The following is a 26,008-nucleotide window of genomic DNA, read 5'->3' on the forward strand; positions in this document are numbered from 1 at the left end:
GACCAATCCCGTGCAACGTTTCGGATTATGGGTGTGTCTATTTCGGAAAAGAGGTGGGGAAAAAACGTTTGCTCATTATCACCACACGGTTTCCACAGACGTTTACTAGCATGATGGCCGCCGCCTTGAGGAGTAGCGTTTTATCATTGGCCAAGGTGAGTCAAATTCGTATCTCTGTCTGGATACAAATGGTCAAAATGGTTTATCAGTCGAGTGGTATAAAGTTTAAACTAGATATAAATGGAAAAAATGGTTAAGTGGTTTTTTCTGACAAAGGTTAAAATTAAAACTAGCCAAGTTAGCGGTTCGTATCATATATATATGTACGTATATATTCCAGTCCATCTGTAGGTAGTGGATCATTCTCAGCACTGCAGTGACACTGACATGGTGGTGGTGTGTTAGTGTGTGTTGTGCTGGTATGAGTGGATCAGACACAGCAGCGCTGCTGGAGTTTTTAATACCGTGTCCACTCACTGTCCACTCTATTAGACACTCTTACCTAGTTGGTCCACCTTGTAGATGTAAAGTCAGAGGCGATCGCTCATCTATTGCTGCTGTTTGAGTTGATCATCTTCTAGACCTTCATCAGTGGTCACAGGACGCTGCCCACATGTTTTTGGTTGGTGGACTATTCTCAGTCCAGCAGTGACAGTGAGGTGTTTAAAAACTCCATCAGCATTGCTGTGTCTGATCCACTCATACCAGCACAACACACACTAACACACCACCATCATGTCAGTGTCACTGCAGTGCTGAGAATGATCCACCACCCAAGTAATACCTGCTCTGTAGTGGTCCTAGGAGAGTCCTGACCATTGAAGAACAGCATGAAAGGGGGCTAACAAAGCATGCGGAGAAACAGATGGACTACAGTCAGTAGTTGTAGAAGCAGTGAGTGTAGAAACAAGGAGGTGGTATTAATGTTATGGCTGATCAGTATGTATATATATATATATTTAAAAACAATACGAAGTAGCACTTTGCTCTGTGAGATCCCCATGAGACAACCAACAGAGTTCTAAATAAAGAAACACCGTGTTCACAGGTCACTGACATAGATAGCTGGGATTGATGTCAGCTAAAGTGAAGTAGGATGCCAAACCTTTCCACAACAGTATCCCTATAACCCAGTATCAGCAAAAACTGTAGTTTAAAGTCGAAATGAAACTGAAATTTCTGGTGTAAGAAGCACAAACAATATAATCTGTTGAGTTAACTCATGCCAAAGGATGCTTTTAACCAGCATTGACCAACAGACCAACTGTGTTTTGTGACACATTCACCTCATCACTGGTGTTAAAATGATCTGCAATTTGACCCACAGTAGCCCTTCTGTTGGTCACTGCTAGACATATAGCCTACATATTCTCTGGCATCAATGAGTCTGGTCCCTTGACAGTATACCTCTTCTGACCTCTGTCACTGTGTACTTGCCACAGCTGCCTGTGAGCACTCATTGCTGTTTTGGGGATGGTTTAACCCAGTCCAAAACGATTCTGGGGTTTTTTTTTTCCCCCCAAACCTGCTGCATTCGAAACGTGTACTAGTTGCCTTATATGATTTTTTTATATATGAATTTTTAGTTGCAATGAAAGGCATTGCTGTGCACATTTTCGGGGGATAGTCATAACGTTTGACCTATACAGACTTAGTGTGGATTTCTAGGTTTCAACAAACTTTGGCCATACATGGCTCTGTTCCATTGCAATGTACATTATCATACTGTGTGTTTTAATCTATGATCTAAATGACCCATACTTTACTAAGTACCTGTACTGAATCTGGTTACCTTTTTTGGCCAGGGACCAAGCAAACTATAGTGAGCCAAATGGGTGGAGCAGGAAACAGTGCCAAGCCTGGTTACTTGATTAAACGCAGTTGGCACAGAATTGCTAAGACAGTACAAGTAGTTCTGGATTTGATGCATACCGTATTGTTCTGTAGAATACTGTGCAATTGAAAAGTAGATATGTATGCACAATGTAATTCAGTCTGCCTTGTTTTTTTTATATGATTTATCAATACATTGTAAATACAGTCCAGATTATTTCTCCATAAATTTATTTTTTGTATAGGTACCATGTCCAGGCAGCTGAGATCCATTTGGGGTTTAGCCTTTTTATTGTTTAATAAAATTGAAGAATTTGAATGATGAACTTTGACTAATGTTTACTTCTTCTCTTTAACCTGTCCATAGGGCCTGACCGGTGCTGGGTTAAAGCCCCTATGTGTACGCTCCTTGAGCCTCTCGGTCAATCAGAATGCTTCTGAGACTCCACCAGCAAGGGCTGACAGCACCTTCAAGGTCACAATGGTGCCGGGAGACGGAGTCGGCCCTGAGCTCATGACGGCAGTCAAAGAGGTGTTTAAGGTAAACTGTACTTCCCACAACAAACTGTTTACTCCTCTCACTGCTGCTAATGTAAATCCTGCATTGTCATACACCTGGGATAGAAACCTGTAAACATATGAATTGAGTTCTTTATGATTTTTACCAGGGGTTGCGTAATCCAACCTGAGAGACACGATCAATGTGTCAAGCTGAATTTATGTTTCGGTTACATGTAAAGTAGTTCCCTCCCTTCTCTCCCGCAGGCGGGTGATGTACCTGTAGAGTTTGAGGAGTTCCACCTGAGTGAGGTGCAGAATATGGCAAGTGAGGAAAAGCTGGACCAGGTGCTTAGCTCCATGAAAAACAACAAGGTGGCCATCAAAGGTAAACATGTCATGAATTAAAGGTGCATCAACTTTCCCGAACAGACCTCACTCGTACAGTTTAACTTTCTAAATCCACTGTACACTGATCAGCCATAACATTAAAACCACCTCCTTGTTTCTACACTCACTGTCCATTTTATCAGCTCCACTTACCATATAGGAGCACTTTAAATGTAGTCCATCTGTTTCTCTACATACTGTTTTAGCCTACTTTCACCCTGTTCTTCAATGGTCAGGGCCACCACAGAGCAGGTATTATTTAGGTGGTGAATCATTCTCAGCACTGCAGTGACAATGACATGGTGGTGGTGTGTTGTAGTAGTGTGTGTTGTGCTGGTATGAGTGGATCAAATACCGTGTCCACTCACTGTCCAGTCTATTGGTCCACCTTGTAGATGTAAGCAGCACTGCTGTGTCTGATCCACTCATACCAGCACAACACACACTAACACACCACCACCATGTCAGTGTCAGTGCAGTGCTGAATAATATCTGCTCTGTAGTGGTCCTGGGAGAGTCCTGAGAGTCCTGACCATTGAAGAACAGCATGAAAAGGGGGTAACAAAGCATGCAGAGAAACAAAGCATGCAGAGAAACAGATGGACTACAGTCAGTAATTGTAGAACTACAAAGTGCTTCTATATGGTAAGTGGAGCTGATAAAATGGACAGTGAGTGTAGAAACAAGGAGGTGGTTTTAATGGTATGGCTGATTGGTGTATATAGCCTCATACAAGGTAACTTTATGTGTGTGTGTGTGTGTGTTCTAAATTCAGGAAAGATCCACACCCCAATGGAGTACAAGGGGGAGCTGGCTTCGTATGAGATGAGGCTAAGGTAATACTTCACATTCACGTCACACACCTGTATTAAAGACTGTTGCATGGCATGCGGTGATACCTTAATTATACAGTAGTTGTCAGTTTTGTTTGTAAAATGCACAAAAGTATAACTTTTAATTTAAATTAAAGACTCTATTTACTCTTGTTTAGCTTTTTCAGCAACACCCATTGCTAGCTAATGTATACAATCAAGTATATTAATGTAATTATATGATTTTAACTTTGTAGCAAGTTCTTTTCCCAGAATTACAGGGCCTCTGTGCACAAAGCGAGGCCCAAAAAACATAGTTTTGTGATGGTGCCCTGCACAGAGCCCTGCTCTCAACCCCTATTTAAAATCTTTGAAATGAATTGGAATGTGGATTATGAGGCAGCCTTTCCAATGAGCCTCTATGAACTCAGTGGGCAGAAATGTTCACCAAAACAATCCTTGTGGCACGAGGAATGTCCAACAAGCACATGGTCAGGTGTTCACATACTTTTGCTCATATAGTATATGCAGTTTTGGTATAAATGATTGATGGGATTGTTGTGTTTTAATAACAGGAGGAAGCTGGACTTGTTTGCTAATGTGGTGCACGTGAACAGCCTGCCGGGTTACAGCACACGCCACAACAACCTGGACCTGGTGATCATCCGTGAACAGACCGAGGGCGAATACAGCTCACTGGAACACGAGGTCACATACTCTATGCCTAGTGTTTTATGTTTTAAGTGACGTTTTTATAAAGTAATACCATGATGCAATGCTGTTAGTGCATCTTGCATTAGTTTTACATATTTTTCAGTGGGTGCTCAGGGTCGAGTCTGACAACTAGTCGATCTCTGATTGTATTGAAGTGTGTGCATATGCACATGTTCATTATTTTTTCTTCATGGTGATAACTGGTAGTTTACCATGAAATAATAATTTAGTCTAACAGTATTGTCGTTTGTGTGTTATAGAGCGTGGCTGGAGTGGTCGAGTGCCTGAAGATCATCACGAGGGAGAAGTCACGACGCATTGCCAAGTTTGCCTTCGACTATGCCACCAAAAAGGGCCGCAGCAAAGTCACAGCCGTGCACAAGGCCAACATCATGTGAGTCATAGGAAATGAACAATAAAGACCTGTGCACATGGACCTCAATATGCTACAATATAAACGATAATTTCCTGTTGCTTCTAACTGCCACTACGTTGGAAGTTTGTTGTTATTTAGTTAACAATATTATACCTGGCCGCTCAAGTGGTGCAGCGGTGAAATACGCTAGCACGCTAGAGCTGGGATTTCTAATACATCATATCGAATCTCAGCTCTGCCGTGCGGCTGGACTGGGCGGCTGCATGAACAACGATTGGCTGTTGTTCATAGGGTCAGGGACAAGCCGGATCATGGGTCCTCATAACCGGTGCGATTACGACCCCTGCTGGCTGATTGATGGCGCCTGCACAGGGCTGAGGAATAATGCTGATCAGGGTGTGGCTCTCCGTGCACAGTGCTGACCGGTATATATGAACTCTACTCGTGCAGGTGAAACATGCAGTCTGTACTGAGCATGTGTCGGAGGGGGCGTGTCCTCAGTCAGCGGTGGAGGGTTGAATCAGTGGAGGATGCAATCAGGGAAATTGGACATGACTAGATTAGGGGAAAAATTGGGGGGGGGAAAGAAAAGAAAAAAAATTTATACCACTGCTGAGACCCGGGTTTGAATCCCGGCGTTGCTGCCGAAAAGACGCCTAAACAGACTGATTGTCTATGTCTGAGGGACGGGATGCCAGCTTTGCACCCAGTGTTACGGAAATAGTTGGGCTAAATAATTAGGTATGCTGTCCACATACTTTTAGAGAGCTTACATATTTTAACATCTGATCCAAACAGGAAATTAGGAGATGGGCTCTTCCTGCAGAGCTGTGCCGAGGTCGCAGAGCTTTATCCCAAGATCAAATACGAGACCATCATCATTGATAACTGCTGCATGCAGGTACAGTCAGCACTCGCATGTAACTGAAGTTATGTTATTATTTACCATGTATGTTATTGATATTTACATGTATTTGTTGCTGGTAATCTGAGTCTTATCAGCATTAGTTCTATTCATCAGTCAATAACATGTGGAAAGGTGTCTGCATGAGTGGTGGATGATTCACAGAGGGCGAAGTGTGACCTTCCGTATGCGATACGGCTCTATGTGAGACTCTGTCGCTGACGGGAGAAAATAAATAGTTGGAGGGGGTCGCAAATAAGGAATTGGATTAAACTAAACTGGGGAAACTGGGGTAATACATATAGAAGAAGGAATTGTATATGAAAGTTATGTATTTGCTTTGCTGTTTAGCTGGTTCAGAACCCCTATCAGTTTGATGTCCTGGTAATGCCCAACCTCTATGGTAACATCATCGACAACCTGGCTGCGGGTTTAGTTGGTGGAGCCGGTGTGGTGCCAGGAGAGAGCTACAGCGCAGAATATGCCGTCTTCGAAACGGTCAGTGCCAAACATCTGTTAAAGAACACATATTCTGCCCAAAAAGCATAATATTTACCCTTTTTGTCTTTCTGACACAGGGGGCCCGGCACCCATTTGCTCAGGCGGTTGGCAGGAACATTGCTAATCCTACCGCTATGCTTCTCAGTGCTGCTAACATGCTCAGACATCTCAAGTAAGTTTATCAGTACTCCTGCACTCCCAGCTTTATGTTTGGTACCACAGCTGTCATGGTATAATGGTGCATCAGTGCCAAATACATGGGTGACTTGCATATGTGTGAAGGTAGCATTGATATTACGTTAATATATTGGGATTTTAGAGAGACACATGCTGCCATCAAGGCAATGTCTTTTCCTGGGAAGTCCATGGTTATTTCAGCAAGACGATGCCAGTCCTCATTCTGCACATGCTACAAGAGCATGACTTTGTAAACACAGTCCAGATCTGTCTCCTGTTGAAAATGCATCATCGTACAGCTGACGTATCAAGCAAGAATAAAGAAAAATTCAACTTGCAAAACTGTCACAATTGGAGTTTTCAGTTCCCAAACCATTAAAAAGTCTAATTAATGTGAAAGCTGATGGATCACAGTGCTAAACCAATGCATACCTCTGTCCCAACTTTTTTTGAGTGTGTTGCTGTGACTCGAGTCCGAGTTGCACACACAGCGACTTCAGACTCGACTCATGACTCGCAAAAAATGACTCGTAAACAAACAAGTCCCTAGCGTCAGCATGTGTTAACATTAGTTAAGTGTGACAATTTTATATATATACAGTGTATCACAAAAGTAAGTACACCCCTCACATTTCTGCAGATATTTAAGTATATCTTTTCATGGGACAACACTGACAAAATGACACTTTGACACAATGAAAAGTAGTCTGTGTGCAGCTTATATAACAGTGTAAATTTATTCTTCCCTCAAAATAACTCAATATACAGCCATTAATGTCTAAACCACCGGCAACAAAAGTGAGTACACCCCTAAGAGACTACACCCCTAAATGTCCAAATTGAGCACTGCTTGTCATTTTCCCTCCAAAATGTCATGTGACTCGTTAGTGTTACTAGGTCTCAGGTGTGCATAGGGAGCAGGTGTGTTCAATTTAGTAGTACAGCTCTCACACTCTCTTATACTGGTCACTGAAAGTTCCAACATGGCACCTCATGGCAAAGAACTCTCTGAGGATCTTAAAAGACGAATTGTTGCGCTACATGAAGATGGCCAAGGCTACAAGAAGATTGCCAACACCCTGAAACTGAGCTGCAGCACAGTGGCCAAGATCATCCAGCGTTTTAAAAGAGCAGGGTCCACTCAGAACAGACCTCGTGTTGGTCGTCCAAAGAAGCTGAGTGCACGTGCTCAGCGTCACATCCAACTGCTGTCTTTGAAAGATAGGCGCAGGAGTGCTGTCAGCATTGCTGCAGAGATTGAAAAGGTGGGGGGTCAGCCTGTCAGTGCTCAGACCATACGCCGCACACTACATCAAATTGGTCTGCATGGCTGTCACCCCAGAAGGAAGCCTCTTCTGAAGTCTCTACACAAGAAAGCCCGCAAACAGTTTGCTGAAGACATGTCAACAAAGGACATGGATTACTGGAACCATGTCCTATGGTCTGATGAGACCAAGATTAATTTGTTTGGTTCAGATGGTCTCAAGCATGTGTGGCGGCAATCAGGTGAGGAGTACAAAGATAAGTGTGTCATGCCTACAGTCAAGCATGGTGGTGGGAATGCCATGGTCTGGGGCTGCATGAGTGCAGCAGGTGTTGGGGAGTTACATTTCATTGAGGGACACATGAACTCCAATATGTACTGTGAAATACTGAAGCAGAGCATGATCCCCTCCCTCCGGAAACTGGGTCGCAGGGCAGTGTTCCAGCATGATAATGACCCCAAACACACCTCTAAGACGACCACTGCTTTATTGAAGAGGCTGAGGGTAAAGGTGATGGACTGGCCAAGCATGTCTCCAGACCTAAACCCAATAGAACATCTTTGGGGCATCCTCAAGCGGAAGGTGGAGGAGCGCAAAGTCTCGAATATCCGCCAGCTCCGTGATGTCGTCATGGAGGAGTGGAAAAGTGAGGGGTGTACTCACTTCTGTGATACACTAGTGTATCACAAAAGTGAGTACACCCCTCACATTTCTGCAGATATTTAAGTATATCTTTTCATGGGACAACACTGACAAAATGACACTTTGACACAATGAAAAGTAGTCTGTGTGCAGCTTATATAAAAGTGTAAATTTATTCTTCCCTCAAAATAACTCAATATACAGCCATTAATGTCTAAACCACCGGCAACAAAAGTGAGTACACCCCTTAGTGAAAGTTCCTGAAGTGTCAATATTTTGTGTGGCCACCTTTATTTCCCAGAACTGCCTTAACTCTCCTGGGCATGGAGTTTACCAGAGCTTCACAGGTTGCCACTGGAATGCTTTTCCACTCCTCCATGACGACATCACAGAGCTGGCGGATATTCGAGACTTTGCGCTCCTCCACCTTCCGCTTGAGGATGCCCCATAGATGTTCTATTGGGTTTAGGTCTGGAGACATGCTTGGCCAGTCCATCACCTTTACCCTCAGCCTCTTCAATAAAGCAGTGGTCGTCTTAGAGGTGTGTTTGGGGTCATTATCATGCTGGAACACTGCCCTGCGACCCAGTTTCCGGAGGGAGGGGATCATGCTCTGCTTCAGTATTTCACAGTACATATTGGAGTTCATGTGTCCCTCAATGAAATGTAACTCCCCAACACCTGCTGCACTCATGCAGCCCCAGACCATGGCATTCCCACCACCATGCTTGACTGTAGGCATGACACACTTATCTTTGTACTCCTCACCTGATTGCCGCCACACATGCTTGAGACCATCTGAACCAAACAAATTAATCTTGGTCTCATCAGACCATAGGACATGGTTCCAGTAATCCATGTCCTTTGTTGACATGTCTTCAGCAAACTGTTTGCGGGCTTTCTTGTGTAGAGACTTCAGAAGAGGCTTCCTTCTGGGGTGACAGCCATGCAGACCAATTTGATGTAGTGTGCGGCGTATGGTCTGAGCACTGACAGGCTGACCCCCCACCTTTTCAATCTCTGCAGCAATGCTGACAGCACTCCTGCACCTATCTTTCAAAGACAGCAGTTGGATGTGACGCTGAGCACGTGCACTCAGCTACTTTGGACGACCAACGCGAGGTCTGTTCTGAGTGGACCCTGCTCTTTTAAAACGCTGGATGATCTTGGCCACTGTGCTGCAGCTCAGTTTCAGGGTGTTGGCAATCTTCTTGTAGCCTTGGCCATCTTCATGTAGCGCAACAATTCGTCTTTTAAGATCCTCAGAGAGTTCTTTGCCATGAGGTGCCATGTTGGAACTTTCAGTGACCAGTATGAGAGAGTGTGAGAGCTGTACTACTAAATTGAACACACCTGCTCCCTATGCACACCTGAGACCTAGTAACACTAACAAATCACATGACATTTTGGAGGGAAAATGACAAGCAGTGCTCAATTTGGACATTTAGGGGTGTAGTCTCTTAGGGGTGTACTCACTTTTGTTGCCGGTGGTTTAGACATTAATGGCTGTATATTGAGTTATTTTGAGGGAAGAATAAATTTAGACTGTTATATAAGCTGCACACAGACTACTTTTCATTGTGTCAAAGTGTCATTTTGTCAGTGTTGTCCCATGAAAAGATATACTTAAATATCTGCAGAAATGTGAGGGGTGTACTCACTTTTGTGATACACTGTATATATACAGTGTATCACAAAAGTGAGTACACCCCTCACATTTCTGCAAATATTTTATTATATCTTTTCATGGGACAACACTATAGACATGAAACTTGGATATAAGTTAGAGTAGTCAGTGTACAACTTGTATAGCAGTGTAGATTTACTGTCTTCTGAAAATAACTCAACACACAGCCATTAATGTCTAAATGGCTGGCAACATAAGTGAGTACACCCCACAGTGAACATGTCCAAATTGTGCCCAAAGTGTCAATATTTTGTGTGACCACCATTATTATCCAGCACTGCCTTAACCCTCCTGGGCATGGAATTCACCAGAGCTGCACAGGTTGCTACTGGAATCCTCTTCCACTCCTCCATGATGACATCACGGAGCTGGTGGATGTTAGACACCTTGAACTCCTCCACCTTCCACTTGAGGATGCGCCACAGGTGCTCAATTGGGTTTAGTCCATCACCTTTACATTCAGCTTCCTCAGCAAGGCAGTTGTCATCTTGGAGGTTGTGTTTGGGGTCGTTATCCTGTTGGAAAACTGCCATGAGGCCCAGTTTTCGAAGGGAGGGGATCATGCTCTGTTTCAGAATGTCACAGTACATGTTGGAATTCATGTTTCCCTCAATGAACTGCAGCTCCCCAGTGCCAGCAACACTCATGCAGCCCAAAACCATGATGCTACCACCACCATGCTTGACTGTAGGCAAGATACAGTTGTCTTGGTACTTCTCACCAGGACGCCGCCACACATGCTGGACACCATCTGAGCCAAACAAGTTTATCTTGGTCTCGTCAGACCACAGGGCATTCCAGTAATCCATGTTCTTGGACTGCTTGTCTTCAGCAAACTGTTTGCGGGCTTTCTTGTGCGTCAGCTTCCTTCTGGGATGACGACCATGCAGACCGAGTTGATGCAGTGTGCGGCGTATGGTCTGAGCACTGACAGGCTGACCTCCCACGTCTTCAACCTCTGCAGCAATGCTGGCAGCACTCATGTGTCTATTTTTTAAAGCCAACCTCTGGATATGACGCCGAACACGTGGACTCAACTTCTTTGGTCGACCCTGGCGAAGCCTGTTCCGAGTGGAACCTGTCCTGGAAAACCGCTGTATGACCTTGGCCACCATGCTGTAGCTCAGTTTCAGGGTGTTAGCAATCTTCTTATAGCCCAGGCCATCTTTGTGGAGAGCAACAATTCTATTTCTCACATCCTCAGAGAGTTATTTGCCATGAGGTGCCATGTTGAATATCCAGTGGCAAGTATGACAGAATTGTACCCAAAACACCAAATTTAACAGCCCTGCTCCCCATTTACACCTGGGACCTTGACACATGACACCAGGGAAGGACAACGACACATTTGGGCACAATTTGGACATGTTCACTGTGGGGTGTACTCACTTATGTTGCCAGCTATTTAGACATTAATGGCTGTGTGTTGAGTTATTTTCAGAAGACAGTAAATCTACACTGCTATACAAGTTGTACACTGACTACTCTAAGTTATATCCAAGTTTCACGTCTATAGTGTTGTCCCATGAAAAGATATAATAAAATATTTGCAGAAATGTGAGGGGTGTACTCACTTTTGTGATACACTGTATATATACAGTATATACAGTGTATCACAAAAGTGAGTACACCCCTCACATTTCTGCAGATATTTAAGTATATCTTTTCATGGGACAACACTGACAAAATGACACTGACACAATGAAAAGTAGTCTGTGTGCAGCTTATATAACAGTGTAAATTTATTCTTCCCTCAAAATAACTCAATATACAGCCATTAATGTCTAAACAGCCGGCAACAAAAGTGAGTACACCCCTAAGAGACTACACCCCTAAATGTCCAAATTGAGCACTGCTTGTCATTTTCCCTCCAAAATGTCATGTGATTTGTTAGTGTTACTAGGTCTCAGGTGTGCATAGGGAGCAGGTGTGTTCAATTTAGTAGTACAGCTCTCAAACTCTCTCATACTGGTCACTGAAAGTTCCAACATGGCACCTCATGGCAAAAAACTCTCTGAGGATCTTAAAAGACGAATTGTTGTGCTACATGAAGATGGCCAAGGCTACAAGAAGATTGCCAACACCCTGAAACTGAGCTGCAGCACAGTGGCCAAGATCATCCAGCGTTTTAAAAGAGCAGGGTCCACTCAAAACAGACCTCGCGTTGGTTGTCCAAAGAAGCTGAGTGCACGTGCTCAGCGTCACATCCAACTGCTGTCTTTGAAAGATAGGCGCAGGAGTGCTGTCAGCATTGCTGCAGAGATTGAAAAGGTGGGGGGTCAGCCTGTCAGTGCTCAGACCATACGCCGCACACTACATCAAATTGGTCTGCATGGCTGTCACCCCAGAAGGAAGCCTCTTCTGAAGTCTCTACACAAAAAAGCCCGCAAACAGTTTGCTGAAGACATGTCAACAAAGGACATGGATTACTGGAACCATGTCCTATGGTCTGATGAGACCAAGATTAATTGATTTGGTTCAGATGGTCTCAAGCATGTGTGGCGGCAATCAGGTGAGGAGTACAAAGATAAGTGTGTCATGCCTACAGTCAAGCATGGTGGTGGGAATGCCATGGTCTGGGGCTGCATGAGTGCAGCAGGTGTTGGGGAGTTACATTTAATTGAGGGACACATGAACTCCGATATGTACTGTGAAATACTGAAGCAGAGCATGATCCCCTCCCTCCGGAAACTGGGTCGCAGGGCAGTGTTCCAGCATGATAATGACCCCAAACACACCTCTAAGACGACCACTGCTTTATTGAAGAGGCTGAGGGTAAAGGTGATGGACTGGCCAAGCATGTCTCCAGACCTAAACCCAATAGAACATCTTTGGGGCATCCTCAAGCGGAAGGTGGAGGAGGGCAAAGTCTCGAATATCCGCCAGCTCCGTGATGTCGTCATGGAGGAGTGGAAAAGCATTCCAGTGGCAACCTGTGAAGCTCTGGTAAACTCAATGCCCAGGAGAGTTAAGGCAGTTCTGGGAAATAATGGTGGCCACACAAAATATTGACACTTCAGGAACTTTCACTAAGGGGTGTACTCACTTTTGTTGCCGGTGGTTTAGACATTAATGGCTGTATATTGAGTTATTTTGAGGGAAGAATAAATTTACACTGTTATATAAGCTGCACACAGACTACTTTTCATTGTGTCAAAGTGTCATTTTGTCAGTGTTGTCCCATGAAAAGATATACTTAAATATCTGCAGAAATGTGAGGGGTGTACTCACTTTTGTGATACACTGTATATATATATATACAGTGTATCACAAAAGTGAGTACACCCCTCACATTTCTGCAAATATTTTATTATATCTTTTCATGGGACAACACTATAGACATGAAACTTGGATATAAGTTAGAGTAGTCAGTGTACAACTTGTATAGCAGTGTAGATTTACTGTCTTCTGAAAATAACTCAACACACAGCCATTAATGTCTAAATGGCTGGCAACATAAGTGAGTACACCCCACAGTGAACATGTCCAAATTGTGCCCAAAGTGTCAATATTTTGTGTGACCACCATTATTATCCAGCACTGCCTTAACCCTCCTGGGCATGGAATTCACCAGAGCTGCACAGGTTGCTACTGGAATCCTCTTCCACTCCTCCATGATGACATCACGGAGCTGGTGGATGTTAGACACCTTGAACTCCTCCACCTTCCACTTGAGGATGCGCCACAGGTGCTCAATTGGGTTTAGTCCATCACCTTTACATTCAGCTTCCTCAGCAAGGCAGTTGTCATCTTGGAGGTTGTGTTTGGGGTCGTTATCCTGTTGGAAAACTGCCATGAGGCCCAGTTTTCGAAGGGAGGGGATCATGCTCTGTTTCAGAATGTCACAGTACATGTTGGAATTCATGTTTCCCTCAATGAACTGCAGCTCCCCAGTGCCAGCAACACTCATGCAGCCCAAAACCATGATGCTACCACCACCATGCTTGACTGTAGGCAAGATACAGTTGTCTTGGTACTTCTCACCAGGACGCCGCCACACATGCTGGACACCATCTGAGCCAAACAAGTTTATCTTGGTCTCGTCAGACCACAGGGCATTCCAGTAATCCATGTTCTTGGACTGCTTGTCTTCAGCAAACTGTTTGCGGGCTTTCTTGTGCGTCAGCTTCCTTCTGGGATGACGACCATGCAGACCGAGTTGATGCAGTGTGCGGCGTATGGTCTGAGCACTGACAGGCTGACCTCCCACGTCTTCAACCTCTGCAGCAATGCTGGCAGCACTCATGTGTCTATTTTTTAAAGCCAACCTCTGGATATGACGCCGAACACGTGGACTCAACTTCTTTGGTCGACCCTGGCGAAGCCTGTTCCGAGTGGAACCTGTCCTGGAAAACCGCTGTATGACCTTGGCCACCATGCTGTAGCTCAGTTTCAGGGTGTTAGCAATCTTCTTATAGCCCAGGCCATCTTTGTGGAGAGCAACAATTCTATTTCTCACATCCTCAGAGAGTTATTTGCCATGAGGTGCCATGTTGAATATCCAGTGGCAAGTATGACAGAATTGTACCCAAAACACCAAATTTAACAGCCCTGCTCCCCATTTACACCTGGGACCTTGACACATGACACCAGGGAAGGACAACGACACATTTGGGCACAATTTGGACATGTTCACTGTGGGGTGTACTCACTTATGTTGCCAGCTATTTAGACATTAATGGCTGTGTGTTGAGTTATTTTCAGAAGACAGTAAATCTACACTGCTATACAAGTTGTACACTGACTACTCTAAGTTATATCCAAGTTTCACGTCTATAGTGTTGTCCCATGAAAAGATATAATAAAATATTTGCAGAAATGTGAGGGGTGTACTCACTTTTGTGATACACTGTATATATACAGTATATACAGTGTATCACAAAAGTGAGTACACCCCTCACATTTCTGCAGATATTTAAGTATATCTTTTCATGGGACAACACTGACAAAATGACACTGACACAATGAAAAGTAGTCTGTGTGCAGCTTATATAACAGTGTAAATTTATTCTTCCCTCAAAATAACTCAATATACAGCCATTAATGTCTAAACAGCCGGCAACAAAAGTGAGTACACCCCTAAGAGACTACACCCCTAAATGTCCAAATTGAGCACTGCTTGTCATTTTCCCTCCAAAATGTCATGTGATTTGTTAGTGTTACTAGGTCTCAGGTGTGCATAGGGAGCAGGTGTGTTCAATTTAGTAGTACAGCTCTCAAACTCTCTCATACTGGTCACTGAAAGTTCCAACATGGCACCTCATGGCAAAAAACTCTCTGAGGATCTTAAAAGACGAATTGTTGTGCTACATGAAGATGGCCAAGGCTACAAGAAGATTGCCAACACCCTGAAACTGAGCTGCAGCACAGTGGCCAAGATCATCCAGCGTTTTAAAAGAGCAGGGTCCACTCAAAACAGACCTCGCGTTGGTTGTCCAAAGAAGCTGAGTGCACGTGCTCAGCGTCACATCCAACTGCTGTCTTTGAAAGATAGGCGCAGGAGTGCTGTCAGCATTGCTGCAGAGATTGAAAAGGTGGGGGGTCAGCCTGTCAGTGCTCAGACCATACGCCGCACACTACATCAAATTGGTCTGCATGGCTGTCACCCCAGAAGGAAGCCTCTTCTGAAGTCTCTACACAAAAAAGCCCGCAAACAGTTTGCTGAAGACATGTCAACAAAGGACATGGATTACTGGAACCATGTCCTATGGTCTGATGAGACCAAGATTAATTTATTTGGTTCAGATGGTCTCAAGCATGTGTGGCGGCAATCAGGTGAGGAGTACAAAGATAAGTGTGTCATGCCTACAGTCAAGCATGGTGGTGGGAATGCCATGGTCTGGGGCTGCATGAGTGCAGCAGGTGTTGGGGAGTTACATTTAATTGAGGGACACATGAACTCCGATATGTACTGTGAAATACTGAAGCAGAGCATGATCCCCTCCCTCCGGAAACTGGGTCGCAGGGCAGTGTTCCAGCATGATAATGACCCCAAACACACCTCTAAGACGACCACTGCTTTATTGAAGAGGCTGAGGGTAAAGGTGATGGACTGGCCAAGCATGTCTCCAGACCTAAACCCAATAGAACATCTTTGGGGCATCCTCAAGCGGAAGGTGGAGGAGGGCAAAGTCTCGAATATCCGCCAGCTCCGTGATGTCGTCATGGAGGAGTGGAAAAGCATTCCAGTGGCAACCTGTGAAGCTCTGGTAAACTCAATGCCCAGGAGAGTTAAGGCAGTTCTGGGAAATAATGGTGGCCACACAAAATATTGACACTTCAGGAACTTTCACTAAGGGGTGTACTCACTTTTGTTGCCGGTGGTTTAGACATTAATGGCTGTATATTGAGTTATTTTGAGGGAAGAATTAATTTACACTGTTATATAAGCTGCACACAGACTACTTTTCATTGTGTCAAAGTGTCATTTTGTCAGTGTTGTCCCATGAAAAGATATACTTAAATATCTGCAGAAATGTGAGGGGTGTACTCACTTTTGTGATACACTGTATATATATATATACATACAGTATATATGTATATATACAGTGTATCACAAAAGTGAGTACACCCCTCACATTTCTGCAAATATTTTATTATATCTTTTCATGGGACAACACTATAGAAATAAAACTTGGATATAACTTAGAGTAGTCAGTGTACAACTTGTATAGCAGTGTAGATTTACTGTCTTCTGAAAATAACTCAACACACAGCCATTAATGTCTAAATGGCTGGCAACATAAGTGAGTACACCCCACAGTGAACATGTCCAAATTGTGCCCAAATTGTCAATATTTTGTGTGACCACCATTATTATCCAGCACTGCCTTAACCCTCCTGGGCATGGAATTCACCAGAGCTGCACAGGTTGCGACTAGAATCCTCTTCCACTCCTCCATGATGACATCACGGAGCTGGTGGATGTTAGACACCTTGAACTCCTCCACCTTCCACTTGAGGATGCGCCACAGGTGCTCAATTGGGTTTAGTCCATCACCTTTACCTTCAGCTTCCTCAGCAAGGCAGTTGTCATCTTGGAGGTTGTGTTTGGGGTCGTTATCCTGTTGGAAAACTGCCATGAGGCCCAGTTTTCGAAGGGAGGGGATCATGCTCTGTTTCAGAATGTCACAGTACATGTTGGAATTCATGTTTCCCTCAATGAACTGCAGCTCCCCAGTGCCAGCAACACTCATGCAGCCCAAGACCATGATGCTACCACCCCCATGCTTGACTGTAGGCAAGATACAGTTGTCTTGGTACTTCTCACCAGGGCGCCGCCACACATGCTGGACACCATCTGAGCCAAACAAGTTTATCTTGGTCTCGTCAGACCACAGGGCATTCCAGTAATCCATGTTCTTGGACTGCTTGTCTTCAGCAAACTGTTTGCGGGCTTTCTTGTGCGTCAGCTTCCTTCTGGGATGACGACCATGCAGACCGAGTTGATGCAGTGTGCGGCGTATGGTCTGAGCACTGACAGGCTGACCTCCCACGTCTTCAACCTCTGCAGCAATGCTGGCAGCACTCATGTGTCTATTTTTTAAAGCCAACCTCTGGATATGACGCCGAACACGTGGACTCAACTTCTTTGGTCGACCCTGGCGAAGTCTGTTCCGAGTGGAACCTGTCCTGGAAAACCGCTGTATGACCTTGGCCACCATGCTGTAGCTCAGTTTCAGGGTGTTAGCAATCTTCTTATAGCCCAGGCCATCTTTGTGGAGAGCAACAATTCTATTTCTCACATCCTCAGAGAGTTATTTGCCATGAGGTGCCATGTTGAATATCCAGTGGCCAGTATGAGAGAATTGTACCCAAAACACCAAATTTAACAGCCCTGCTCCCCATTTACACCTGGGACCTTGACACATGACACCAGGGAGGGACAACGACACATTTGGGCACAATTTGGACATGTTCACTGTGGGGTGTACTCACTTATGTTGCCAGCTATTTAGACATTAATGGCTGTGTGTTGAGTTATTTTCAGAAGACAGTAAATCTACACTGCTATACAAGCTGTACACTGACTACTCTAAGTTATATCCAAGTTTCATGTCTATAGTGTTGTCCCATGAAAAGATATAATGAAATATTTGCAGAAATGTGAGGGGTGTACTCACTTTTGTGATACACTGTATATATATACAGTGTATCACAAAAGTGAGTACACCCCTCACATTTCTGCAGATATTTAAGTATATCTTTTCATGGGACAACACTGACAAAATGACACTTTGACACAATGAAAAGTAGTCTGTGTGCAGCTTATATAACAGTGTAAATTTATTCTTCCCTCAAAATAACTCAATATACAGCCATCAATGTCTAAACCACCGGCAACAAAAGTGAGTACACCCCATAGTGAAAGTTCCTGAAGTGTCAATATTTTGTGTGGCCACCATTATTTCCCAGAACTGCCTTAACTCTCCTGGGCATGGAGTTTACCAGAGCTTCACAGGTTGCTACTGGAATGCTTTTCCACTCCTCCATGACGACATCACGGAGCTGGCGGATATTCGAGACTTTGCGCTCCTCCACCTTCCGCTTGAGGATGCCCCAAAGATGTTCTATTGGGTTTAGGTCTGGAGACATGCTTGGCCAGTCCATCACCTTTACCCTCAGCCTCTTCAATAAAGCAGTGGTCGTCTTAGAGGTGTGTTTGGGGTCATTATCATGCTAAAACACTGCCCTGCGACCCAGTTTCCGGAGGGAGGGGATCATGCTCTGCTTCAGTATTTCACAGTACATATTGGAGTTCATGTGTCCCTCAATGAAATGTAACTCCCCAACACCTGCTGCACTCATGCAGCCCCAGACCATGGCATTCCCACCACCATGCTTGACTGTAGGCATGACACACTTATCTTTGTACTCCTCACCTGATTGCCGCCACACATGCTTGAGACCGTCTGAACCAAACAAATTAATCTTGGTCTCATCAGACCATAGGACATGGTTCCAGTAATCCATGTCCTTTGTTGACATGTCTTCAGCAAACTGTTTGCGGGCTTTCTTGTGTAGAGACTTCAGAAGAGGCTTCCTTCTGGGGTGACAGCCATGCAGACCAATTTGATGTAGTGTGCGGCGTATGGTCTGAGCACTGACAGGCTGACCCCCCACCTTTTCAATCTCTGCAGCAATGCTGACAGCACTCCTGCACCTATCTTTCAAAGACAGCAGTTGGATGTGACGCTGAGCACGTGCACTCAGCTTCTTTGGACGACCAACGCAAGGTCTGTTCTGAGTGGACCCTGCTCTTTTAAAACGCTGGATGATCTTGGCCACTGTGCTGCAGCTCAGTTTCAGGGTGTTGGCAATCTTCTTGTAGCCTTGGCCATCTTCATGTAGCGCAACAATTCGTCTTTTAAGATCCTCAGAGAGTTCTTTGCCATGAGGTGCCATGTTGGAACTTTCAGTGACCAGTATGAGAGAGTGTGAGAGCTGTACTACTAAATTGAACACACCTGCTCCCTATGCACACCTGAGACCTAGTAACACTAACAAATCACATGACATTTTGGAGGAACAATGACAAGCAGTGCTCAATTTGGACATTTAGGGGTGTAGTCTCTTAGGGGTGTACTCACTTTTGTTGCCGGTGGTTTAGACATTAATGGCTGTATATTGAGTTATTTTGAGGGAAGAATAAATTTACACTGTTATATAAGCTGCACACAGACTACTTTTCATTGTGTCAAAGTGTCATTTTGTCAGTGTTGTACCATGAAAAGATATACTTAAATATCTGCAGAAATGTGAGGGGTGTACTCACTTTTGTGATACACTGTATATTATTATTATAAATATTCTGCTCTCTAATAACGCATGCAGTGGGTAAATGTTACAGCCAGCTTCTGGCGTAGTGATGAAGCGTCACTCCCTACACAGTTTAAAGTTTACTTCATTTGAACATTTTCGTTACCTTTAGATCGTAATCTCACTTAAAACAGTGGAACACCCTACGTAGTGCACCTCACAGGAACAACTGGGGTGAATGGAACGCTCCTACAGAATTGGCGCTAATGTTAAAAAAGACCGCTTTCTGAACCAGTCAGACCTTCTGATTGTAATTGTTAGTAAGAAATGCTATTTATGTTATTTGCATTTATTCAGTTTGCATCACACAGATGATGTCAATGAAACGCTTGATTGGCTTTCTAACGAGTTCGTGTTTTACTTCACAACCGGGAAAAGTTTGGAGGTTTTTAATTATAAGCACATTTACAAAATAACGGATTCTATTCCTAATGGGGGACACGGTTAGAAATTTAATAGCACCTGAAAGAACATAAGCTAAGGTAAGCAGTGGTTATGATTTTTTTTTGCTGTGTTTTGGATTTTGACTGCTGTTCTGTGATTTATCGCGTGCTTTTGTTTTGTAATGAAAACAAAACGTATCAGTTTAAGCTTTTAACTGGTACCCTCTTGTTACGGAAATGACATTCATTTGATAATCTGTTGTTGTTTTTGATCTAAAATTACAGATTATTTGTTTATTTCTATGCAACATTTCCAATATATGTTTTGTGTAGATTATATTGACTCGAGCCTAAAGACTCATGACTTGACTTGGACTCGTATTTTGTAACTTGTGAACATCTCTCTGTGTTGCAGACATCAAATTCTAAATGTGTTCCTATTTACAAAATACACTGACGTTGTACGATGAGTGAAAATGGCTTATACATTACATCAGGATTCATGTGTTTTGAACATGGTCTTGCTTTTATTTTTCAGTCTGGAGTATCATTCTAACATGGTGTCTGAAGCTGTCAAAAAGGTCATAAAACAGGGCAAGGTAAGAAGCTTATGTTTTGTATAGGTATTAATCTATGAGTACAGTGGGGTCCAAAAGTTTGTTGTCAAGAACCTAAACATCTGAATGAATACAGTTGACCCAGTGGATACTTATTCAAAAAAATATTACTTATTTTCAAATCCAAAATATGTTTAGTGCTGGTCTTCATCATCTTATTTGAATTAAGATGTTATGACATTTTTAAAAGCTAGAATACGTTCACATATAGCAATGCAGCCAACAGTTGGCTCTTATGTGTTATACTTTTTTAAATAGATAACTATAAACTATAGCCATACGTAACACAGTTTTCTAGCTGCTACTGCACTGCTTAGGGGTGACCACAGCTTATCATAGTGGTCTAAATACCGGATTTGGCACAACGTTTACATCGAATGCCTTTCCAGATGTGACATTTGTTATTTTATCTGGGCTTGGGACTGGCAATAAGAGCGCACTGAGAAGTGACTAGGCTGTTTGGCTTTCCTTCCATTTCTAGTCCTTCCCAGACATAGCCAGATATCATGAATGCCAGAAACCCTGTTTCAGCCTGTCCCTCCTTTTGCATACACACAGCCAATCACATGTCTGTGTAGGCGCTTGGCCGGCTGATAGCAGAGCTTCTTAGATGTTCCTCTCGATATATTGTTAGTGTGCTTGGTAGACTTGTAAATGTATACCTTGCTCGTGGGGACAGTTTATGATGATACCAGATGGTCCTGATGGACTTAATTAAGTATTTGATTAAAAACCATGCATGATGGGAAATTATTAAAGTACTTCTGTTTGTGCATTGGCTATTGAGTGGTATCCTATTATTAAGTGAACTTAATAAGACTATTGAAATAATAATATAAAAAAGCCAGTTACAGTGTATCACAAAAGTGAGTACACCCCTCACATTTCTGCAGATATTTAAGTATATCTTTTCATGGGACAACACTGACAAAATGACACTTTGACACAATGAAAAGTAGTCTGTGTGCAGCTTATATAACAGTGTAAATTTATTCTTCCCTCAAAATAACTCAATATACAGCCATTAATGTCTAAACCACCGGCAACAAAAGTGAGTACACCCCTTAGTGAAAGTTCCTGAAGTGTCAATATTTTGTGTGGCCACCATTATTTCCCAGAACTGCCTTAACTCTCCTGGGCATGGAGTTTACCAGAGCTTCACAGGTTGCCACTGGAATGCTTTTCCACTCCTCCATGACGACATCATGGAGCTGGCGGATATTCGAGACTTTGCGCTCCTCCACCTTCCGCTTGAGGATGCCCCAAAGATGTTCTATTGGGTTTAGGTCTGGAGACATGCTTGGCCAGTCCATCACCTTTACCCTCAGCGTCTTTAATAAAGCAGTGGTCGTCTTAGAGGTGTGTTTGGGGTCATTATCATGCTGGAACACTGCCCTGCGACCCAGTTTCCGGAGGGAGGGGATCATGCTCTGCTTCAGTATTTCACAGTACATATTGGAGTTCATGTGTCCCTCAATGAAATGTAACTCCCCAACACCTGCTGCACTCATGCAGCCCCAGACCATGGCATTCCCACCACCATGCTTGACTGTAGGCATGACACACTTATCTTTGTACTCCTCACCTGATTGCCGCCACACATGCTTGAGACCATCTGAACCAAACAAATTAATCTTGGTCTCATCAGACCATAGGACATGGTTCCAGTAATCCATGTCCTTTGTTGCCATGTCTTCAGCAAACTGTTTGCGGGCTTTCTTGTGTAGAGACTTCAGAAGAGGCTTCCTTCTGGGGTGACAGCCATGCAGACCAATTTTATGTAGTGTGCGGCGTATGGTCTGAGCACTGGCAGGCTGACCCCCCACCTTTTCAATCTCTGCAGCAATGCTGACAGCACTCCTGCGCCTATCTTTCAAAGACAGCAGTTGGATGTGACGCTGAGCACGTGCACTCAGCTTCTTTGGACGACCAACGCGAGGTCTGTTCTGAGTGGACCCTGCTCTTTTAAAACGCTGGATGATCTTGGCCACTGTGCTGCAGCTCAGTTTCAGGGTGTTGGCAATCTTCTTGTAGCCTTGGCCATCTTCATGTAGCGCAACAATTCGTCTTTTAAGATCCTCAGAGAGTTCTTTGCCATGAGGTGCCATGTTGGAACTTTCAGTGACCAGTATGAGAGAGTGTAAGAGCTGTACTACTAAATTGAACACACCTGCTCCCTATGCACACCTGAGACCTAGTAACACTAACAAATCACATGACATTTTGGAGGGAAAATGACAAGCAGTGCTCAATTTGGACATTTAGGGGTGTAGTCTCTTAGGGGTGTACTCACTTTTGTTGCCGGTGGTTTAGACATTAATGGCTGTATATTGAGTTATTTTGAGGGAAGAATAAATTTACACTGTTATATAAGCTGCACACAGACTACTTTTCATTGTGTCAAAGTGTCATTTTGTCAGTGTTGTCCCATTAAAAGATATACTTAAATATCTGCAGAAATGTGAGGGGTGTACTCACTTTTGTGATACACTGTAAGCTTTTAATGTTAAAACTAAAATAGTAGTGATTTGGCATTGAGAATTATGCTCTGCACTGGAATCAGAGGAGAATATGTTTAGGTAACTGAAATGGTAACAATTTTTCGTAGTGGACACAAACTTTTGGACCATTCTGAAGAATACCATGGGCTATCACTAACAAGCATAAAGAAGTATGTGTCTGTTATCAGGGTTATAAAGTACACTTTGTGGCCAAGAGTATTTGGACACCCTTGCTAATTATTAGGTTCAGGCTTTTCAGTCACACCCATTGCTATTGGGTGTAAAAGATTAATTATATAAAAGATATGACATGCCTTCAACTTTGTTGCAACAGGCCTGATACCCCTTAGATATTTCTGGGATGAATTGATTTGCCAGTTGTTGGCCAGACCTTCTTATTATGCATGAATGGGATATGTTTCGCTCTTAAGGTGGAGAGGAGGCGAAAAAACCCATAACTAATTTACTAACACTTGTACTGATCCTGAACTCATTCAACACCGTGGCTTTATAATGGCTGTGCTTTTCAATCCTTCTAATCTAATCCTCAGTTCTTTCTCCATAGGGATCATTTAGACTAAATCTTAAGCTTAGTATTAGGATTCTTGAATCATTAATAATGTTGTGTGCAAAGAAGAGTATAATGGACTTGTGTTCATACATGTTGTGTTGTAGTGGCCATGTAGCGACAACAACAGTGTTATGTAGTTATGTAGTGTTATGTCACATTGTATTATTATTTTGACATTTAATATATAGACCAGTTTATTAGGAATAAGTCTAAGCCTGCTGTTTAAGTGCTCATTCAGCCAACAGCAATGCACAACGTTGGTACTCATAGCAACAGGTCATGAGTAAATGTTAATCTATTTAAATCTCAGTAAGTGTTTGTTTAAAACATCAGAATGGGAAAAAAACAAGATCTGAATGAGTTTTAGAATCTTTTAGAATTTTTACATACAGTTATCTAGATTTTACACATAATAATGCAAAAAAACATCCAGTGAGTAGCAGTTCTAAAGGTGAAAATTCAGAGAAGAATAGCCAGACTGGTTTGAGCTGATAAGAAGGGTACAGTAATGCAAATGACCATTCATCACAACCGATCACAGCATTTTATGGACCCTATGCCGTGGATAAAACACATAATTCTGTGGACCCAACCTGTCTTGTGTCAACAGTTCTGGCTGTTTATGATGGTGTGAGTTAATTTCCAAGAATCTCAGAGAAACATTACAAAAACACCCTGTAAAATCAGTGCGTGAAAAGAATGAAGGCAGGTCTGAGATGAAGAGAGTGGTGGGGGAGTAAGGTGTGTGTGTGTGAGTGAGTGAGTGAGTGAGTGAGTGAGTGAGTGAGTGAGTGAGTGAGTGAGTGAGTGAGTGAGTGAGTGAGTGAGTGAGTGAGTGAGTGAGTGAGTGAGTGAGTGAGTGAGTGAGTGAGTGAGTGAGTGAGTGAGTGAGTGAGTGAGTGAGTGAGTGTATATCAGACAGCTCGTGGCCGACCAAGAGTCTTAGATTTTTTGTTTTATTTCAGCCAGATAGTGATGGGATTATTGTTGTGCATGTATGTAGACACACATATCTAGCTATTGTGGTGATCACATCGACCCATTCTGATTGAAAAGTAGATGTGGGAAAGAGAAATGAGCTTTTTATCTGTGATTAAGACTGTTATAAACATACTCTTAAGAAGTTCATTTATTAGTTTATTTACATATATTTATTAAATGCCCGACTACTTACCAGACATTATTTAAATAGATTTTCTCAAAAACATTTGAGACAGGGAACAGCCTATGGAGTTTGAGGAAGGTTAAGGGGTCTTGCTCAAGAACCTGACAGTGGCAGCACAGATGTGCTTCTTATTATTTTTTGAGAGGGGGTTTGAGAGTGGTCCTAAGAAAATTTGATCCCGAAGTCATATGTGTCTGCTGTTGATGTGATATATGACTAACACGGCATGACATAACCCACACCTACTATTAACTAATCTGATCAGCATTAATATATTTACTTTCTCGCATGCCATTACATTTCCATTGTCTTGCATGATACATTCTGAATCATGGTTACTCCTGCGGTCCAATCCTGACCACACTTTATTTAAATCAGTCATGCCAGGTGGACACTGTTAATGATTTGATGTCTTGCCATGAGTACATGGAGGAATTGTATAGAAAGAAAAGCACAGCGGTCACACTTCTTTCCATCCACATGCATTAATGTGAACCAGTCTAACAAGTAAAAAGAAAGCCTACGGTTGGCTAGGATGAGGTGAACAATACACCTTATTTAAGCTAAATAAATTGTATTAGACAACTTTGTGTGCGCTTATTATGAACCTGTACACATTTAGTTCTTATGAGTTGTATTCTCTACCATTAACTGAAGTGAACAGATTGAATCCAGCAGGGAACTGGGCCTCCTGGTCCAACATTAAGTCTGCATTGATGTAAGAAATTCATCAATCTCCTAAAATGTATAGAAATTAATCAATAGAGGTGCACAAACATAAATTTTTTTCACAGACAAGTTTGCTGCTGGCTGATATTTAGCGGCTGTTTAAATATCGGAGTCGAATAAAAGGCTTATTAAAATGGACAAGTTTTATTTTAGCTCCACTTACCATATAGAAGAATTGAAGAATTTGTAGTTCTACAATTACTGACCATACTACTAGTCCATCTGTTTCTCTGCATGCTTTGTTAGCCCGCTTTCATGCTGTTCTTCAATGGTCAGGACTCTCCCAGGACCACCACAGAGCAGGTATTATTTAGGTGGTGGATCATTCTCAGTACTGCAGTGACACTGACATGGTGGTGGTGTGTTAGTGTGTGTTGTGCTGAGTGGACACGGTATTTAAAAACTCCAGCAGCGCTGCTGTGTC

The 26,008-nt window shown here is 43.1% G+C and overlaps 1 protein-coding gene across 3 annotated transcripts in view; it reads left to right on the forward strand.

Annotated features, from left to right (window-relative positions):
* The first annotated feature begins 92 nt into the window (after positions 1 to 92).
* Positions 93 to 26,008, forward strand: part of idh3b (isocitrate dehydrogenase (NAD(+)) 3 non-catalytic subunit beta) — a 33,387-nt gene continuing 7,471 nt past the window's right edge. For 2 of the 3 annotated variants that reach the window (XM_063012066.1, XM_063012065.1), the window contains exons 1-10: positions 93 to 155; positions 2,201 to 2,374; positions 2,599 to 2,719; positions 3,497 to 3,557; positions 4,109 to 4,241; positions 4,508 to 4,641; positions 5,422 to 5,524; positions 5,879 to 6,025; positions 6,106 to 6,200; positions 20,540 to 20,600. In XM_063012066.1, the coding sequence (XP_062868136.1) occupies positions 111 to 155; positions 2,201 to 2,374; positions 2,599 to 2,719; positions 3,497 to 3,557; positions 4,109 to 4,241; positions 4,508 to 4,641; positions 5,422 to 5,524; positions 5,879 to 6,025; positions 6,106 to 6,200; positions 20,540 to 20,600 (1,074 nt within the window). In that variant the 5' untranslated portion in view covers positions 93 to 110. Of the gene's footprint in view, positions 156 to 2,200; positions 2,375 to 2,598; positions 2,720 to 3,496; positions 3,558 to 3,795; positions 4,025 to 4,108; positions 4,242 to 4,507; positions 4,642 to 5,421; positions 5,525 to 5,878; positions 6,026 to 6,105; positions 6,201 to 20,539; positions 20,601 to 26,008 lie in introns of those variants that run through there. The other variant, XM_063012067.1, reaches the window with a different exon arrangement.

This window comes from Trichomycterus rosablanca, chromosome 16 (assembly GCF_030014385.1).
Source record: "Trichomycterus rosablanca isolate fTriRos1 chromosome 16, fTriRos1.hap1, whole genome shotgun sequence".
NCBI lineage: Eukaryota > Metazoa > Chordata > Actinopteri > Siluriformes > Trichomycteridae > Trichomycterus > Trichomycterus rosablanca.